We start from the raw sequence: 21,424 nt of genomic DNA on the forward strand, positions 1-21,424 counted from the left end.
TATGTAGGTCCCTGAGTCTATCTTTCAAACTTACGATAATCTCAACCGGATATCCTCCACCCCCCCATCCCTTGATAGCATACCTGTAATTGTCCATCGACATACCTAATAAGTCCATAAGCCATTTGACTTTCTCGACACCCCAGATGAACATAAAATTCCCAGATCCTCGACTTTACAACAGTGTCCCACCACGCCAACACATCATCCTTCTCTCTCCCACGCTCCAAGAATCTCGCAAATAAGACCCCTCCCTCATCATCAATTAAGAGTCGTACATTTAATTTCCAATAACCCTTATACCTATGTGGTAACCCTTCCCAATCCAAAGTCACCATGACGCCCCTATGATCCGAAAACCCCACATCCATAACCCTGACACTCTTTACCACCACAGGTCTAGTAATATAGATTCTATCCAGCCGAGCTGCGTATCCCTGCCGTACAAATGAGTGTTCCACGTTCCGTGTCATACACCCCGCTACATCTACCAACCCTACTCCTTTCATCAGTTTGCCCAACATTCCTGAACAAAACCCCGTCCCCCTTGTTCCGCATCCCTACACCGAATCACACAATTGCAGTCCCCTCCCACCACCCCAACTGCCGGCAACGATCGTAAGTGATAAACCAGTATATCCCGAACAAAGTCATATTTAACCTCGCTATCCCTCTCCGCCGGACCATAAACACACACCAGAGATACTCTTACCCTCCCCCACGACCCATCCACACAAACTATCCTCCCCTCCCCTCCCTCTTCCCAATGGTGAACAGTAAACGGGATAGTCTCCATTATTAAAATTGCAGCACCTCCTTTCAAATGTGGCGAATGGCCTGCATAGACAACGAAGCCCTCAACCACCAACAAACATCCAGGTTTATAATTATGTTCTTGCACGAACACCATATTCACTCCACATCGTACCACTAATTTCTAAAACCAGTCTCGCTTCCTTTCATTCCTTAAACCATTAACATTTATAGTGAGGCTCTTGAAACTGTAATTGGAGGTTTACCCTTATGCACTGTGGAACCTTTATCCTCTTTGCTCCGGACATTCCCAAGGCCCTCAGCCGGACCATCGTGGCCTCCTTTAACAGGACCTTTACCCCTGGGTCCACCAAGGCCCCGCTCATCGACATTGGCCCAAACTTTCTTCCCTACATGTTGGGCCGGTGTAAACATGTCGTCTATGTCCGACGATGCAGCCACCCTTTTCCGGGACACTGGTCCTCCTCCTCACAACCTCTTGAAAGCCTGCATCATGCACCTCCGCTTCTACAGTTTCATGCTGCAAGGCGTCGTCCATCCTGGACCCCGATACATCGTCCACCACTTGCACGGTGGGCGGAGCATACTCCAAAGTATCTACAAGGCCCTCTACGGAGACTTCTCTCGGGGAACCCAGCAGGTCATGGATCATCGAGTCTATGGCACTCCTCATATTCCCTGCGTCCTAGAGTGGCGCCTTATTCACAGGCACCTGTGTCGTCCCTGTAGTTTCCTGCTCACCCGTTAGCATGGCGCATGCATCATCCTGTGACAACGTTTTGCCAACCTCCACACTCCATGCCTTGTGACCTGATGTCCCCATCGCAGATGCCCCCACAGGTGCTACTTGACCCCCTGATGATTCCTGGTGTTGTTCCGGCTCCTGTATGTCCCGACGACGAGGATAATTCACTGCAATGTGGTCGTAGGCGCCACACAATCTACATGTCCGTTGTTGCCCTGCATATGTGACGAGTACTTGCGTCCTGAAATCCTCCAGTTGCACATAAGAAGGTTTAGGGTGTTGAAGCGTCATCTTTAGTGAGAAACTACCCTTAGGCATTCCCGCATATGATCCGTCCTTCCATGTACCCATCGTCACCAGCTGTACAGTCCCGTATTTCTCAAATGCAGCTCATAGATCCTATAACGGGCTTGTTTGGTAGGATGGTAGCGGGGTGTGAATAAATGATACGTCTTCGGAGGCTTCTTACTTTATTGATAACTAGTGTTGGGTTACACAGGCTTGTGTTGTGCCCATGGCCCGGCCAGGGCCATGCCCACGAGAGAGAGCTGGGAGTACTTGTGACTTGATGCCAGGCCGCTGTGTGAGTGAGGGCGAGGCAAGTCTGGGCATACTGAAGTGGCAAGGCCTAGGTGGCAGCACCAGCATAGCGCGAAATATGAACTAAGCTGGCAGACAGCATGGGCTGTCTGTGCAGACAGTACAGGCTGTCTACATACGCTCGGCCACCTACTGCGCGTCGTCCCGACGCGACAATACTGGTAGTAAAAGAAACTCGGTCTCTCTCTCTCGTAGGAACAGGGCACAGAACACAAAATAAAAACATATATATACATATGGACATGGAAAAAAAACTTCCTACAGGGAGGGAAGAAAAAAACATGTGGGGTGTGCTAAACATCATGGTCAAAGGCAGTGAGCATCGAAGTGTATCACTTCCTGCGTCTGGACAGATACTGCAACACAGGAGACATCGCTGCGGCTGAGCTGTGACGTAACAGGGTACGGTCTCCTCTGGAACGGTGAAGCAGACATCGTAGGAGTCGCTGCAGGTTTTCACTCAACCTGGGGCATGACATGCTGGTGCCCTCGAGTGAGACGTCGACAAAACTCGGCAACTGGGCAGGACTTCTGGCAAGCGACTCAGGAGGACACTTCTCGACTGGTACTGTCGCTGGGCTGTCACTGCCGGCGAGCGTGGAGCGAGTTGTGGAGCGAGTCGTGGCAGAGACGACTGGGCGAAACATCTGGGAGTCGTAACATCATACACCAGACTGCAGTGAGAGAGCTAGCAGTCAAAGTGACATCTTCTTTGTGCAGGCTGCTCACTGAAGCTTGTGACACGAGGCTGACACAGTGTGTCATTCTCTCGACAGTTGGAGTTATAGCAGAGGTTAGCCTAAGCGTCCCCAGACTTGTTTCTCTACATATAACTGCACTCTGACGGTCTGGAGGTGAAGTGAAACAAATCTCGATGGGAATCGTAGCAGGTACAATTCTGCAGAACAACACGAGCGACGAGCATAAAAGCTTTCTGTACAAGGGGGCTCATACGCTCAGGGCTGAGAAATCAGCTGTCAAACACTGGTCACGCAGGTGACTTAGCACAGTGGTGCAACTCAAGGGTCTGACCACAGACCTCACTGGACACACGGAAAACTTACAAACACACCGCTGTACATACGGTACAACATGGCTTAACTAGCAAATGATGCTTTTCTGCGCATAAAACTGACTAAGACATACTAAAATGTGAGAACACTGACTGAGAGGAATTAATTAACACACGACATATATCTTCTCTCAATCTTCTCGACAATACTGAAATAATTACTAGAAACACTCGATGTTGACATGTGATGTCAGGCGTGATGTCGCGAGGTGACGTCAGCAGACATCTCGAGGTGACGTCAGCAGACATCTCGATGTGACGTCAGACATCTCGAGGTGACGTCAGGCAGACATCGTGAGGTGACGTCAGCAGACATCGTGACGTCATGAAGTTGGGCAGCATCGTGGGTGGCGTCGATGTGATGCGGGCAGCAGACCACAGCATGAGGCCTGGGACATCTGGTAACTCACATGGCTTTGTAGGTCTACGTGACATCGCCCACACCCACGTGACGTCGTGATCCACGTAGCTTCGAGTGGCCTCGGGCACTCGGATACACAGCACTGGCAATGAATTCATACGAAAAACAGCAGAAAACACAGCAGAGGGAGTGGGCAGTGGTGAGTGGTGTATGGTAGGCTGGTGGCGAGGAGCGTGCGTGAGTGTATGGCAGGGCGGGCATCTGGCGGTTCCTCCTCCCACCCACAAACACAGGGGAAACACACTGGATGCAGAAATCACCACAAAACTCACCTCTGGCTTGCTGAAACAGCTGTGCTGAGCTGAACAACAACAGCAACATACAAATGACGCTGAACACGTGACTTGAGAAACAGCGTAGGGTCACTGGGACGCCATTACAATTCTCGGAGAATTTCGGCAAATTTCGGCTGGACCCTGCTTGTACCTGTGTCTGGATGCTCAAACGTGCAGACACGACATCAGGATAACTCGTTGAGAGACGGATGCTTCTTGTGTAGGGTGATGAAGTGAAGATGACTTCATACCTCTTCCTCCCTCTCTCCAGGCAAACACAACTGCTGCGAGCACCGCTGTCACCATTTATAACGGGCTTGTTTGGTATTCTGGTAGCGGGTGGTTAAATGATATACGTCTTCGGAGGCTTCTTACTTTATTGTTAAGTCGTTGTGGGTTACACAGGCTTGTGTGTTTGTGCCCATGGCCCGGGAGGGCCATGCCCACGAGAGAGAGCTGGGAGTACTTGTGTCTTGATGCTAGGCCGCTGTGTGAGTGAGAGCGAGGCAAGTCTGGGCATACTGAAGTGGCAAGGCCTAGGTGGCAGCACCAGCATAGCGCGAAATATGAACTAAGCTGGCAGACAGCATGGGCTGTCTGTGCAGACAGTACAGGCTGTCTACAATCCGCCTCGTCTGCTTCGAACGGCACATTCCTAATTTTCACCCATGTGAAAAACCGAGATACATCATATAGTCTCACCGTTACCACCGGATTCACTGTCATGTTGACATCTTGAAATCTTGTGACGATATCCTCGTAAACACTGGTGTTACGGAATTTTACGAAGATTCTGTAGGCCACATTCAATGCTACTCCATATAGCTCCTCAGTCGCTATGCCATAAGTGTCCCTGATAATAGCCAGTAACAGTAGCTGTGCCGAGTGGGGAAAAACAGCCCTACGAACGACTTCAATGCTAATATTATTCACCTGGCATCGTCCTTGTGTCGCCATTTTGTGAAAACCAAAGTGACGCGAACTGACAGTAGGGAGCAAGCACTGCGCACGTCCGCTCTCCCTGAGGGTCAAGCAACGAATGGCATGTGCAAGTTGTCCTATATCCAGTGACTTTATATAACAGTCGCAATAGACTCATTAAATTCTTCTAATCTTTCTTTTAGTGCCTATAGGACACAGTATAAAATTCATTTATCTCGAATATTGCGCCCCCTGAAAGGAACACAATGTATATAATATATATTTGATGTATATTATCTTTCATATAATTTTATATGATATTTTCATTAATAGCTAAATTTTAAATATCTTGCTTTATACTGTTATTTGACTTAGCTATGTCATTAGGTAAAATGTAACATTTTTGCTTCACTGTGCTCGCTGTTCGAGAGTTGTGGTTGGCTGTCCGCATTGGTAAACTGCTTAACTATCCACTCGCTTGTTTACTTGCTGGCATCTCTGCAATACTGTAGATGAATGGTTCAGAGAACTGACACGTTGATAAATTAGACACATGTGCAACTCTTGGGTATCTTTATTGAGGAAACGTATCGCCACACAGTGGCTTCATGTGACACCACCTACAACAGCTGCACCTCTCCTGCCTACGGTATATAAGCTACTTCTACGTACATATGCTGTATTCTTTTCAAGATTGATGGACTGACCACATTGACTCAAGGTCGAGGGACTGATTACCTCATTCTCCTCCTGTTCTTCACGTTTCTCCTTTGTATGAACTTATGAAGCCACTGTGTGGCGAAACGTTTCCTCAATAAAGATACCCAAGAGTTGCACATGTGTCTAATTCATCTCTGCAATACCACGGGTGAGTCACGTAATCTCACCTGATGTGAGGCTTGCAGTTTATACCTCCCTCTCTCTCTCTCTCTCTCTCTCTCTCTCTCTCTCTCTCCATCTGCTTCTAGTCTGAGAAACATCTCTCCATGGATCTCTCTCGTCTCTGGCTGTTTGTTCATTATTTAGACTGTTTTGGTAGAGTATAGTTTCGCTGGTGAGTTCAAAAAGTACCTCTCATTCAGACTTAGTGGTTTTGACTTTGTGCAGAGGTTGTGTGTCGTGTGGAAACACTCTTCACCCCTAGTCACAGGCTTAAGCTTCTGACCTACTTTGTGTGACATCTACGCATCCATTCGTCTCTCAACCTGCGGGCTGGGAGGACGCACTCTGAGCTTGCTCCGTCTTACACCTGGTGACGGCCCGTGTACTACAATCCACAAGATGGCGGACCGTCAAGGTCGGAGAGTAAACACGGTCTGTGTTGAATTCACCCGAGACTGCCTCAGTGGTTCTACAATGCATGCATTAATGCCGTGCATCATACATGACGCCTACGGCATCCCCAATGAAGAATTATATGGCATAGCTCTAAATGGGATGTCGAGAATATTTGTGAAATTCGTGAATGCCGGCTTCTACACCAAGATTGTGCATACTTTTCAAGAAAGGAGAATGGTGGTAAATTCAGCTCTGGAGGTTTGTCTACATGATGTGTCTATGTATGTCACCTGGGTCAGGGTGAGAAACGTGCCTTTCGAGGCTGAGGAGTACGATCTGCGGGATGTTTTTGGCAGATACGGAATGGTGCCTGCAGCGACCAAGGGAGTGTGGAGAGAGGGCCCATACGAGGGGTTCCCCGAGGGCTTCTTCACCATCAAGATGATGCTACGCCAGCCGATTCCCTCTTACGTACGTCTGGTGAAATATAGGACCCAGGTGTTTGTTCATTACGCTGGCCAAAGGAAGAAATGGAGACTATGCAACTCTTATGAGCATATGGCTGCCCAGTGCTCCTGTCGACTGGTAGTCCGGTCCCGGGACCCTTCACCTGTGGGCCTACAAGCTGAGGCCTTCGTGCCTGAGTCTAGTCCCCCAGCTGGGCAAGGTTCCAAGCTTTGGAGTGAAGAGATGCAACAAGAAGACAAGCAATCTACGATGTGTGCCACCTTGTCAATGGATGCTACGACCGTGCCCACTCTTTCTGTGGATCCTGTGAGGCCTGGGGATTTGACACAGGATAGGTTGCTGGAGGACGTGCTGCATGACCTCCTGGATGGAACAGAGTGTGGTCCTGTTCTTACACTGATGTGTTGTGAGTTAACGACGAAGGAATCACCTAACGCAGTGGCGCAGGACACATCCACGTTTGTACGGACGCATGGGGTTGTGGTGAAGGTCCACCAGGAAGCTTCGTCTGGCGAGATGTATGTGGATGGCACCTCCCGCAAACGATCGGCGGGAGCGTAGGACATAGACGAGGTCTTGACACCAGCACAGCGCTCAGGGAAGAAATCGTGGGCGAAAGTGGCTGAGGCGCCTCTCACAGAAGGGGTAGTTGCAAGGTCCCAGCATATGGGTAGAGCTCGGGGGAAGGGGTTCTCGAGAAGCCGAATGGCAAAGAAGGACAGTCTAAAGTACGTGTGGGAACGGGAAAGACCCACAGACATAGAAGAAAACCACCTTTTTTGTAAATTCAAGTGTGTCACCATCAATGCCAATGGCCTGAGGATGGAAGTTAAAAAAGTGTGGATGGAGTGGTTTTTGCGACATTACGATGTGGATGTATGTTTTATGCAGGAACACAATTACAAGTTTGGTAGAGTTACGGTTGAAAGGCTACCACATGTATGTGAGTAATTCTTTAAGATTCAAGGGTGGGGTAGCTATAGCAGTGAAGGAGTCCAGCCCTTGGTGTGTCTTGGGATGGGAGGAGGGGGGAGGTGGAAGGGTGGTAAGGGTGGATGGGTATTTGGGTGAGGTTAGAGTTTGTTTCATTAGAGTCTATATGCCTGCAGACAGTAACTCTAAAGTTAAAATAAATTTTGTGAGGGAGGTTTTAACGTATCACACTCGGGGTTTGCCTTTATTTTCGGTCTTGGGTGGGGATTGGAATTTCGTAAACCACCATGGTGATGTTGAGCCGAGGAGGGCAGGGTGTGTTTTACTTGTCCTAAGAAATTTGCTGGGGGATGCAGGGGTTTATGATGTGGTGGGGTGGGGTGGGTAGGGGGTGGAGCACACGTTTGTCCGCAGAGGCTACACGGCCCGACTGGATAGACTTTATGTAACACAAAGAATTTGAGTTATGCCGTACAGACCTTTGATATAGGATTTTCAGACCACCGTGCAGTGCTAGCAGATTTGGACTGGGATGGAATGGTACAGATTTATCCAGGTTATTGGAAACTAAACGTGCGGCTTTTGGAAGGGGAGGGAGAGGGGGATGGGTCTACTTTTCAGGTTTGGTGGAAGAATCTCTGGGAAACTCGGAAGGAAGGTGAATGTTTGTTGGAATGGTGGGAAACGCATGCCAAACCTGGGATAGCGAGTTATTGTAGGAATCGGGGTAAGGAAGAAGCGAGGTGGAAGTATGGGCTACAAAATTACCTGAAGGGGCAACTGAACGATTATTATGTTGGGGGCGGAAGTAATAGGTATGAAAACATCGAACATCTTCGCAATCAACTGGCCGAAATCCACAATGAGCGTTTCAATGCGGTTAGAATCAGGGCGGGCCTGGAAGAGGTGCTATGAGGTGACAAACCTTCGGGTTGTGTCGTGCGGAAATTTAGGGTTAGACATCAAGCAACATCCCTTCTGCATTTTGAAGTATGCACCGGTTTGGGTGGTTACCAGCCTGGTCAGTTGCTCTCTAATACGGACAGCATGAGTTTTTATACTGACAATTGGTTTGAGGAAAAGCTCCGACGGAGAGCAGGGGGGGGTTCATGAGGGTGATCTGCTGGGGGGGGTATTCAGAAAGGTCATAACTGAAAGGATCGGAGGGTACTAGAGGGTAAGATTCGTGTGGAGGAGGTCGAAGAGGCGATTTTTAGGATGAGTAAAGGGAAAGCACCAGTCATAGATGGCATATCAAATGCATTTTATAGGACGCATTGGGGAAACATTAAACAATGCTTGGTTGAGGTATTGAATTGCATGCTTACGGAAGGGAGGTTGGGTACGTCACAAAGTACAGGGGTAGTGGTGTTGGTGCCCAAAAAGAGAGGGAGGGAGGTCTGAGTGCATATAGGGCTATCTCTCTAATGTGTTCAGACTATAAAATATTTGCAAAGGTCCTAGGTAACAGGATGAGAAAGGTCATGGAATCGGTTATTCATAGGGGACAGCTAGGCATTCCAGGTAGGAGTATGAGGGAAGGACATGGGCGTATTAGGGAGTTTTGGGGGGAATGTCAAGCGGGGTTGTCCTCGGGCTTGACTGGAAAAATGCTTACGACTGTGTTGACAGAGATTTATTAAGGTTTATTTTATTGAAGCAGGGTTTTGGGGAGGGAATAGTACGATGGGTTGACACTTATATGCCTCTGCAATGGTAAGAGTACAGGTGAACGGTAAGTTAGGGCAGCCTGTACACATGGAATGGGGTTTGAAGCAAGGATGCCCCCTCTCTCAGCTGCTTTTTGCATGTGTACAAAACCCATTTTATTAACTGGTGGATGGCGGTTTGGGATGTGGGGTACTGGGTAATAATCGTGCAGCGTGCGTAGTCGGTTACATGGATGATACCACGATTTTGTTAAGAGGAGGAGGACTTGCAGATCGTAGGCAGGGTTGTTGAGTTTTTTTTAGGCAGCAACTGGTATGTGTGTCAACAGAGCAAAATCAAAATTATTGGAGGTGGGTACGTGGGTGGGGGGTTTGGGCGAAAGGTATGGGTGGTCAGTTGTGGAGCAACTTAAAATATGTGGGATCGTGTACATGGCGGAAGAGATGGAGAGTCGAAAGGTAAATTCTGAATTTGTGGTAAAAAAGACTTTAGACCATCTCAGAGGTTTAAGAGCTAGGGATGTCTCCTTGCAACAAAGGGCAGTGGTGGTTAACTCTCTTGTTTACAGCAAGGCATGGGGAGTGGCTGAGGTATACCCATTACAGGACGTGGATATTCAGGAGCTGCAGAGAAGGGTCTTACGGTATGTATGGGGTTATGGGAGAGCTTGGTTGAGTAGGGAAGTTGTCATGACACACGTACGTTTTGGGGATTTAGGTCTCTTGGCATTGGGGCCATGGGCGAAGGCTCAATATGTAAAGCAGCGGTTCCTTAAAGAGGGTGGGGAGAGAGGAGCCCGGGTGGGTCGGGTAATGGTAGATATACGCAAATGGTGGAGCAGCAGAGGATTAATAGAGTGTGAGGACATGTTGCATCTGTTGTTAATGTTAAAAAATGTTCAAAGGATTAGGGCGGGGCAGATGGTGCGGAGATGTTTTTCCGCTGTATAATTGGGGGGAAATATGGGACGGGTTTTGTAAGCTTAAGTTGGCACCGAGGGTTCGCGAATTAGTGTACAGATTCATCATGGGTATTTTAGCTTCGAAATCAGTTTTAAGCAGGATGGGTTTGGTAAGGGATGCGAATTGTTTAAGTAGTGGTCTGGAAGAAACTGTGTTTCATGCGGTTTATTTTTGTGAAACATTGGAAGAAGTTCGCACGTGGTTGGGTAGGGTTTTAGGGTTTCTCAGTGGAAGAAGTATCTCAACTCTACGGGCATTAACCTTGGAAGTTAGCGGAGTGTCAAGGGAGGTAAGAAGGGCAATACTGTACGTGGTGGCTGACTTCCTGTATATCTCATGGGATATGAGGGAAACCGAGGGAGCAGGTAGGGTTAGGGCGATTGCAGCGGGTATTTATAGAACAGCTTGTAGGAACAGACTCCTTTACGGTGGGAGGTGGGGTACCGTCTTCCCTGCAAGCTATAGGAGTCTTACAGTACAGCGGTTACTGCAACTGAGAGGGGGGTAAGGCAGCGAGGGGCTGGACTCATCCCGTGGTAACACCCTAAGGTATGTTAGGATATTTAGGGTGGAAGCGGGAGTTACTGAGTTGCGTGCTTGTAGTTATGGTAAGTTACGTGTGCTTGAGGGTGTATGGATGTGATGCGATGTGCGACTGAGATCTTGATTTTTTCTACTTTCTGGACATTACGTCTAGCAAGGCGGACAAAACGTTTTTGTTCTGTAAATGCTTTTTCCTTTTGTGAAACTGGACCAGTTCCCGGCCATGGCCGAGTTTGTATTTTTTTTTTTTTTTGCTAATGTTTTTTTGGTGACGTAGCGAAGTCTATGTGGGTCTTTACCAGTGTCATCGTAGGTATTGTTCCAGACGTGTAGCACACAGTCGTCGTGCTGATGTAGCATCATTAGTATAGTGTTTTAATTGTCTTTTTAGGGGTTAATTTTAAGCATCCTAATTGGTGTGCAGGAGAAATATTGTCTTTTGGGTCTCCTTTTGTGAAACGATCACCCCATGAGGTTTGTCGTTAATTTTCTGAAGGATGACACAATGTTTCAGCTACTTACGATTTTATCATGTTTAGTAGTTATCTCTAGACTCCTGTTTAAATTTTTCAATGGATTTGATGATAGGTAACACGTGTATGGTGTGAAGGGGAACAGTATTTCGACAGGGGGGGGGGTAAGTCGAAGTAATCCCACATTCAACCTTATGGCCCATAAACATATAGGTGTTAATACTGATTGTACGTGGTAGTTAGGAACTTACAACTGATTTCCTTGTGGTTTAGCTCTTCCTTTTGATTATAATAATAATTACACTTGATTCCATGTCATAAATATGTACCTACCTCTTGGACTGTAAACTGATAACTTTTGTATTACTCGCGGAGTAATTATTATTTCTGTACCTGTTCTTTTGTCACATGAAGTTTTTACATAAAATATATATAAAAAAAGAAAAAAAAATACATACAACTGATTGTTATACGATGCTTATGATACAGGTGTAGGTAAATCATTTATATTCGTTTTTTTTCAGGGTTTTCCATATACTTGTTTATCATTTATATTATCACTTGTGTTATTATTTGCATTTCCAGTAATGCACTGGATAACTAGTTTTGGACATTGTAGTGTTTTGTTCAATTTTAATTTTGGGTTTTTTGAGTTGTATATAAGCGGTGAGTGGTTAAGTTAGTTCAGGCTATTGGACTAATACTCTTTTGATGTGAAAGTTTTGATTGTGTTTATCCTTTATATAACCTGATTGTTAATCGCTGATGTATGTTCTCATTGTATGTAAATTGTATGTATATTGGTTTTTTAAATAAAATATAAAAAAACATCTACGCACCGTTGTAGTCGGGGATTTGGTTATGCTGAACTTAGATTCAGTATTAAGGGAGTTTCATGATTTTTATGGAGGATCTGCTGATGGTTCTCAGTTAGGATCGTTATTTTGTCTCCTTGTTCCTGAAGCTGTGCGGCTGCTTGGTACATTATTGCTGTCTGGCGAATGTTTCATTTTGTACAAGCTCGCTGTTATGATTGCCTTGATGGTCGAGAAGATAGATTATCTAAGGACTTATTGTCAGTCACTATTTAAGTCTATTTCGAATCAAGTCTTACTGAGACATTACGAGCACTTTGAGCACACATGCACATTCATACTCGTGTATATATTTGTAATATTTGTATTCAAGAGTAAATTTCATCATAATAAAGTACTCACGATTTGTACTGTTCGAAAAGTGCTCTCAGCACTTTATTACCATATGTAGAATTCAGTATTGTACTACAAGAGATATGAAGGAGCTTGTATCCTAAACTATGTAACACTTACTGTCCACCTAGACACCTTTTGTATTAATAATCTCAAATTTTATTTCTTTGGATTATTATCACGTAGTTGTAATCCCAAAATTCTTCACGGGATAACTAGACGTGATCTTACTCTGACAACTTGTTACAAAAAAAAAAAAAAAAAAAGGCCGAATGCTAGAAGGGGAGACATTCTAGCATTCTAGTATTTTTTAACATCGAGGCATTCATTTCTCTCAGTATCTTCATCACTTTCTCTTTGACGTTTGAAGGCTGTTCAGTTTCACCTGATTCATTTTTTTTACTGGTACCGTTTCTGACTCCTCAACGAAAACTTAAATCATCTTCATAATTTCCTGTTACCTCTGTCCTGAGCTTACCTTTGAGAGTTTATTGCTCACACTCACCGTCACTCAAACTAGCTCCGTATCCCACCTTTTTCATTCACTGCTTTCATGTTTCATTCACTATTTTCTCTTTTTCCTTCCAGCTAAATGTTCTTCCGGCAATCGTTTTTATTTACTCTAGCCTCAACGTCTCCGTTGTAACAAGGGCTCTAATCTTTAGCATTTCTATTTCTCCTGGTTGGTATGATATTTTCTGTGGCCAGGAATATTAATCAAAGTCTCTTCATTACATCAGGAGCTGATGTATTTCCCAATCCCATTGCACTCAGTTTAGTAGCTGTTAAATAATAAACCTCATAATCTCCTTTGTTCCTCAAAAATTCACTATTGGCTAGTTATTAGTCACTCCACTTTTATTTTTTCTTTGCATATCTTTTACTTGGAATCTACTGGGAATATTGCATATTATCCAAGAGAGTTTTCTTTTTGCGGGAATTAAATCTATTTTTTTTATTTCCTCTAGTTTTATCATTTTATCATAATTTCATTCTATCACCACACCCTAATATTTCTCTCATTAAATTTATATATGCAGCTCTGCTTTGTCTAAAGCTACAGGTTTTTAAAGATTTTGTTTTCAAACGTAAGGAAATAAGAGTGAGTGTGTGTGTGTGTGTTTGTGTGTGTGTGTGTGTTTGTGTGTGTGTGTGTTTGTGTGTGTCTGTGTATGTCTGTGTGTGTGTGTGAACATGAAAAACAGAAAGAAACACACGTCTGAGAACTTACAATATATCTGGAGGCGCCATTCATCGACCATAGGGCCAGGTTGCAGGACAGGAGAGTCAGCCAGGCAGGATAATATCTTCCCAGCGTCCCTGACACTGGGAGTCCAACGCAGCTCACTCCATGTCACGTTGCCGTCATGGGACGTCTGTGAGTGAACATAACTCATTAAGTCACCTTTCTCATTCATGTCGCTTAGTAACTTCACATAGTCAATTCACTCAGTCACAACCTATGTCAGCTTACACAGTACTTCACATAGTCACTTCAGTTATAACTCAATCACCTCAGTCACTACATGCGCTCACCTCAGTCATCTCACCAGTCGCCACACACCGTCCCCTTAGAACACTTTTTTTTTGAGTCACATACAAAAACCCTCACACATCACTATTCTGAGTCACCATACAGTCATCTCACACATTCAGATCTTACTTTCACGACTCTTAGATATTAACATACACATTATTATGATTCACCTCATACTTTCACTATATTTATCTCAACCATATCGTATGGATACTATTCTGAGTCACCATACTCAGTCACCTCACAGTTTTCACACAATCACATCACACATCCTCATACAGTAATTTCATATAGTCACTTCATGCACTTTACAGAGTCACAAAACAGTTACATTACAAGGTCACCTCACATACCCATCTCAAATAAAATGTTGTAAACGATCATCTCTCACAGTCCCATCACACATTCACTTACCACCGGCACCAGAGACCCCTCACACAATTACCTCTCACGGTCCCCTCACACATTGACTTACCACCGGCACCACAGTTCCCTCACAAAGTCTCTCACAGTCCCCACATAGTCACCTCACGAACTCACCACACTCGCCTAAACTATCCCTTAAAATTAAAATGAAATTAACAATATTTTGTTCTTTCCGTGAGACCGACCGCTTCGTTGTTTAATCTTATATCCAATTTGTGGGTTTGTTGTGAAGAGCATCAGTTGCGTTGGACAGCTGATATTTCTGTTTATCCAACTCAACCTAAATAATTTTGTGATTCCACTCAGATGACTACTGGAATTGCAACGCAGAACGGTTTTCATATTTTTTTTATTTAGTGGTTACTATTCCTTGATTTAATAAAAGTAGTTGCAACTACCACCGTAAATTTGGTCTGTATATATAATGTCAGAAACTCCAGCAGTTTGTCAGCCAAATAATCAGATCTGAGGCTGGACCCCGGAAAAGATAGACCTCTAAATCATCTGCAGGTAATGTACAGGAAGACTACTGTTTCTTATTTTGCTTGATAAGTGACTCCCCTCAAGGGAGTCACTTCACAAGGTAGGATCTGTGTTCCGGATCCCTGAAGTGAGCCTGAATACCTTCCATCCCGCTCCCCCACATGCGCTGTATAATCCTACGGGTTAAGCGCTCCCTCGTGATAATAATAATTGTGAAGTGACAGATTATATGAGAAGAAATCCTTAAACTTAAGAAGGAAGTGCTGGTTTTTGCATTTGGTTATGCTTATCATGGAATATGTCTTATAAGGCGTGGTTCTCTTAACCTCAAGATGCTATTAACTAACCTTATCAGTTTGGCTGCTGAGGACGGTATTCTGAAGGCGCCAAGAGATGACAGCAGGAGGTCTACCTCCTACAGCTTGGCAGTGAAGATCATAGGGGCGTCCAGCACTTAGTGGTGCCCGATCACCTAGGATTCGAACCCACAAAGGCGGAACTGCGGGGCCACATCCAGAATGAAAAAAATATTAAATTATAATTATTAAATTATGATTATGATTGCGTTCGTATAAAAGTTATGAGTTTGTATACAAAGGTAAATGTGTTGTACAAAAGAAATTGCTGAGCTGTGGGTTTCATCAGTGAATGATCCAGCACAGTGCAATGACTTAAACTAAATAATTGATCCAGCTAAGATATGTTCAGAATTCTAAACGGTGTACAGAGAACAGATCCGGCTACTTCATTCATGGGGAAAGGTAAATCATTAGCAGCCATACAACACTAGAGAAATTCGATGTAATTAAGTATTACTCGAGGAACCGGAGGCTAATTCCACCTATCTGGAAGAACGGCAATCTTCCAGCATCAATGGACCCCATTCAAGGTACAAGATTAATTGAAATACTGTACTCATTTCGTGAAGCGAAGTGATGAAGCATTTGTTTTTATATCTGTGGTTTGTGTGAGTCGAACTTCTCTTGAAATGGGATTTTGGCAACAGCTTGGTCCTTCAACCCTTCAAGGGAGGTTCCTTGACATTGGCGAGGGGATCTTGATGTAGGGAATTGGATCTGTGCTCCAGTTCCCTGAATAAAGCTTGAATACCTTCCATCCTCCCCCCTCGGCACTGTATAATCCTACGGGTTTAGCGCTTCCCCGTGATTATAATAATAATGGGGCCTTCATAATCTTGATTATAAACAAGAAACTATATAACTATCAATAACTATTATTCACTCTATGACTTATTGAGTATAACGGCGTTCATCTTCCTGAGTGATTTTGTTCACTTAACATAAACAAAATACTTGTCATATGAGAATCACCCAAAGTCTTAAAAAATAATATTATGTTACAAGAAAAATTGCAAAAACACTTATACATGAAAACCACTAAACCAACACACGTTATCAGAACCTCAGTATATTTTAAGTGTTGATGAGGATCCCTGAGTCGTGATTGTTTCTCGTTTAATTATAAAATGTGTTTTTTTTTCTGAATAACATGTGTAAAATTAAATTTGACAGAATTTTTCATAACGCAATTGGCGTTTTTTTTTTACGATACTGAACAATTCTTACATTGCAAATGTTTCATTCTATGTAAGTTATCAGAGGAAAGAAAAGTGACAAAACTTATGAACTTACTTTTGCCGAAAGTGTTCCAGCTCATGTTATTCTTACATTTATTGGAAAATATTTTACTTCAATGTAAGTAATTTATTTCTAAGAAAAGTTTTGCTTCTAGGCAAGAATTCCTCAGCTAGATAAGTGCGATTTTGGTTTAATTTAAATTAAACTGCGCTTCTTCTGCGGTTCTTCTGGTACAAAATTATCAATTTTTACATTAACATGAAAAAAAAAATATGTTTAAACGTGTAAAAGAAAAATTTAGAAAGGACATAATTTTAAATGAACTCTTGCTATCTGAATAATTTTGCGTATTCAGCACGACATATATATATATATATATATATATATATATATATATATATATATATATATATATATATATATATATATATATATATATATATATGTCGTGCCGAATATGTAAAACTGGTCAATTAGCAAGAACTCATTTAAAATTAAGTCCTTTCTGAAATGTTCTCTTATACGTTTAAAGATATATTTTTTTTCATTAATGTTAATGTAAAAAATTTTAATTTTGCACCAAAAGTAACTTGAAAAACTTTATTATAACAACTTTATTATAACAACTTTATTATAACAACTTTATTATAACAAGAGCAATTTATTTTAGCCCAACCCAACTAAATATATTTTAGATTTGTTTACAATAATTTAATACTAAACAAACACAGTGAAATATATTTTTTTCGATAGGTTCAGAATGATTTTGGCGAAATTATTGCATACACAAATTTTCACTTGTCCTATATATCAAGATGAGCGTTGCTATTTAAGCCAAGATCGCAAGTTCTGCTTATTCGGTACGACATATATATATATATATATATATATATATATATATATATATATATATATATATATATATATATATATATATATATATATATAAGGAATTCGCAGAGCAGGCGAAATATACACAAACACTGATCTCTGGCTGAAGGAGACTCGAACCTACGAACCTTGGAACAAGGTATGCAGTGCTTTACCAATCTACCCACACTGGATAATACCTTGGAGTCCAGCTTGCTCCAGATTTTGATCCAAGGCAGCCAGCTTTCAGCTTTCAGCTGTAAGCCTTCTCCCTGAAAGCTGGCTGCCTTGGATCAAAGTCTAGCGCAAGCTGGACTCCGAGGTATTGTCCAGTGTGGGTACATTGGTAAAGCACTCCGTACCTTGTTCCAAGGTTCGTAGGTTCGAGTCTCCTTCAGCCAGAGATCAGTGTTTGTGTATATTTGGCCTGCTCTTGCGAATTCCTTGCATTGTTAATATCTCCAGTAAGGCTGATGCATGCAGGGGATGAGATGAAAAGCTGTAAGCCTTCTCCCTGAAAGCTGGCTTCCTTGGATCAAAGTCTAGTGCAAGCTGGACTCCAAGGTATTGTCCAGTGTGGGTACATTGGTAAAGCACTGCGTACCTTGTTCCAAGGTTCGTAGGTTCGAGTCTCCTTCAGCCAGAGATCAGTGTTTGTGTATATTTCGCCTGCTCTTGCGAATTCCTTGCATTGTTAATATCTCTAGTGAGGCTGATGCATGCAGGGGATGAGATGAAAAGCTGTAAGCCCTCTCACTGAAAGCTGGCTGCCTTGGATCAAAGTCTAGTGCAAGCTGGACTCCAAGGTATTGTACAGTGTGGGTAGATTGGTAAAACACTCCGTACCTTGTTCCAAGGTTCGTAGGTTCGAGTCTCCTTCAGCCAGAGATCAGTGTTTGTGTATATTTCGACTGCTCTTGCGAATTCCTTGCATTGTTAACATCTCTAGTGAGGCTGATGCATGCAGGGGATGAGATGAAAAGCTGTAAGCCTTCTCCCTGAAAGCTGGCTGCCTTGGATCAAAGTCTAGTGCAAGCTGGATTCCAAGGTATTGTCCAGTGTGGGTAGATTGGTAAAGCACTGCATACCTTGTTCCAAGGTTCGTAGGTTCGAGTCTCAGCCAGAGATCAGTGTTTGTGTATATTTCGCCTGCTCTTGCAAATTCCTTGCATTGTTAATATCTCTAGTAAGGCTGGTGCATGCAGGGGATGAGATGAAAAGCTGTAAGCCTTCTCCCTGAAAGCTGGCTGCCTTGGATCAAAGTCTAGCGCAAGCTGTACTCCAAGGTATTGGTCCAGTGTGAGTAGATTGGTAAAGCACTGCGTACCTTGTTCCAAGGTTCGTAGGTTCGAGTCTCCTTCAGCCAGAGATCAGTGTTTATATATATATATATATATATATATATATATATATATATATATATATATATATATATATGTCGTGCCGAATATGTAAAACTGGTCAATTAGCAAGAATTTTTTTTTTATTATTATCACACCGGCCGATTCCCACCAAGGCAGGGTGGCCCGAAAAAGAAAAACTTTCACCATCATTCACTCCATCACTGTCTTGCCAGAAGGGTGCTTTACACTACAGTTTTTAAACTGCAACATTAACACCCCTCCTTCAGAGTGCAGGCACTGTACTTCCCATCTCCAGGACTCAAGTCCGGCCTGCCGGTTTCCCTGAATCCCTTCATAAATGTTACTTTGCTCACACTCCAACAGCACGTCAAGTATTAAAAACCATTTGTCTCCATTCACTCCTATCAAACACGCTCACGCATGCCTGCTGGAAGTCCAAGCCCCTCGCACACAAAACCTCCTTTACCCCCTCCCTCCAACCCTTCCTAGGCCGACCCCTACCCCGCCTTCCTTCCACTACAGACTGATACACTCTTGAAGTCATTCTGTTTCGCTCCATTCTCTCTACATGTCCGAACCACCTCAACAACCCTTCCTCAGCCCTCTGGACAACAGTTTTGGTAATCCCGCACCTCCTCCTAACTTCCAAACTACGAATTCTCTGCATTATATTCACACCACACATTGCCCTCAGACATGACATCTCCACTGCCTCCAGCCTTCTCCTCGCTGCAACATTCATCACCCACGCTTCACACCCATACAAGAGCGTTGGTAAAACTATACTCTCATACATTCCCCTCTTTGCCTCCAAGGACAAAGTTCTTTGTCTCCACAGACTCCTAAGTGCACCACTCACTCTTTTTCCCTCATCAATTCTATGATTCACCTCATCTTTCATAGACCCATCCGCTGACACGTCCACTCCCAAATATCTGAATACGTTCACCTCCTCCATACTCTCTCCCTCCAATCTGATATTCAATCTTTCATCACCTAATCTTTTTGTTATCCTCATAACCTTACTCTTTCCTGTATTCACCTTTAATTTTCTTCTTTTGCACACCCTACCAAATTCATCCACCAATCTCTGCAACTTCTCTTCAGAATCTCCCAAGAGCACAGTGTCATCAGCAAAGAGCAGCTGTGACAACTCCCACTTTGTGTGTGATTCTTTATCTTTTAACTCCACGCCTCTTGCCAAGACCCTCGCATTTACTTCTCTTACAACCCCATCTATAAATATATTAAACAACCACGGTGACATCACACATCCCTGTCTAAGGCCTACTTTTACTGGGAAAAAATTTCCCTCTTTCCTACATACTCTAACTTGAGCCTCACTATCCTCGTAAAAACTCTTCACTGCTTTCAGTAACCTACCTCCTACACCATACACTTGCAACATCTGCCACATTGCCCCCCTATCCACCCTGTCATACGCCTTTTCCAAATCCATAAATGCCACAAAGACCTCTTTAGCCTTATCTAAATACTGTTCACTTATATGTTTCACTGTAAACACCTGGTCCACACACCCCCTACCTTTCCTAAAGCCTCCTTGTTCATCTGCTATCCTATTCTCCGTCTTACTCTTAATTCTTTCAATTATAACTCTACCATACACTTTACCAGGTACACTCAACAGACTTATCCCCCTATAATTTTTGCACTCTCTTTTATCCCCTTTGCCTTTATACAAAGGAACTATGCATGCTCTCTGCCAATCCCTAGGTACCTTACCCTCTTCCATACATTTATTAAATAATTGCACCAAGAACTCATTTAAAATTAAGTCCTGGTGACCTGGTGGTTAATGCTCTCGCTTCACACGGTGAGGGCCTGGGTTCGATTCCCAGCCAGAGTAGAAACATTGGACGTGTTTCTTTCCACCTGTTGTCTATGTTCCCCATCAGTAAAATGGGTACCTGGGTGTTAGTCGACTGGTGTGGGTCGCATCCTGGGACACTGACCTAAGGAGGCCTGGTCACAGACCGGGCCGCGGGGGCGTTGACCCCCGGAACTCTCTCCAGATAAACTCTCCAGATACGTTTAAAGATATATATTTTTCATTAATGTTAATGTAAAAATTTTTAATTTTTGCACCAAAAGAATCTTAGAAAACTTACCTAACCTTATTATAACAAGTGTAATTTATTTTAGCCTAACCCAACTAAATATATTTTAGATTTGAATACAGTAATTTAATATTAAACAAACACAGTGAAATATATTTTTTTCGTTAGGTTAAGAATGATTTTGACGAAATTATTGCATACACAAATTTTCACTTGTCTTATATGGTAAGATAAGCGTTGCTATTTAAGCCAAGATCGCAAGTTCTGCCTATTCGGCACTATATATATATATATATATACAGTGGAACCTCTGCTTACGAGTTTAATCTGTTCCATGACTTTGCTCGTAACCCGATCTGCTCGTATATTGAGTCAATTTTCCTCATTTAAATTAACTGAAATACCATTAATCCATTCCAGCGGAATTCCTGCTCTCAGAAGGCAGGACAAAATACTTCATACTTCAATTTAACGCTAATATCAACTCTATGGCTTATTTATCTATCACAATTCATCTAATATGACATAATAAACAATATAAATAACATAGAAACCTGATATATACTCTAGAATGAATACAATATGTCACGTGACAAGTGGTGGCAGTCATTCCCGCTCCTTCTCTGAAAACATCTTCCCATGCTTACCCTCTCTTTTGTTTATCTATGATTTCATGCTTTACTTCTATGGACATCATCCTTTTTTTCTTCTCAGCACTGTCCTT

The 21,424-nt window shown here is 43.3% G+C and overlaps 1 protein-coding gene across 1 annotated transcript in view; it reads right to left on the reverse strand.

Moving 5' to 3' along the window:
• The window catches only part of LOC138852329 (protein turtle homolog B-like), a 269,981-nt gene that overhangs the window by 220,257 nt on the left and 28,300 nt on the right, over positions 1–21,424 (reverse strand). The window contains exons 4-5 of the mRNA XM_070082111.1: positions 15,138–15,289; positions 13,576–13,720 (exon numbers count right to left, since the gene is read on the reverse strand). Coding sequence (XP_069938212.1) covers positions 13,576–13,720; positions 15,138–15,289 — 297 coding nt within the window. The remainder of the gene's footprint in view (positions 1–13,575; positions 13,721–15,137; positions 15,290–21,424) is intronic.

The sequence above is a fragment of the Cherax quadricarinatus genome, chromosome 7, assembly GCF_038502225.1.
Source record: "Cherax quadricarinatus isolate ZL_2023a chromosome 7, ASM3850222v1, whole genome shotgun sequence".
NCBI classification, from domain to species: Eukaryota; Metazoa; Arthropoda; class Malacostraca; order Decapoda; family Parastacidae; genus Cherax; species Cherax quadricarinatus.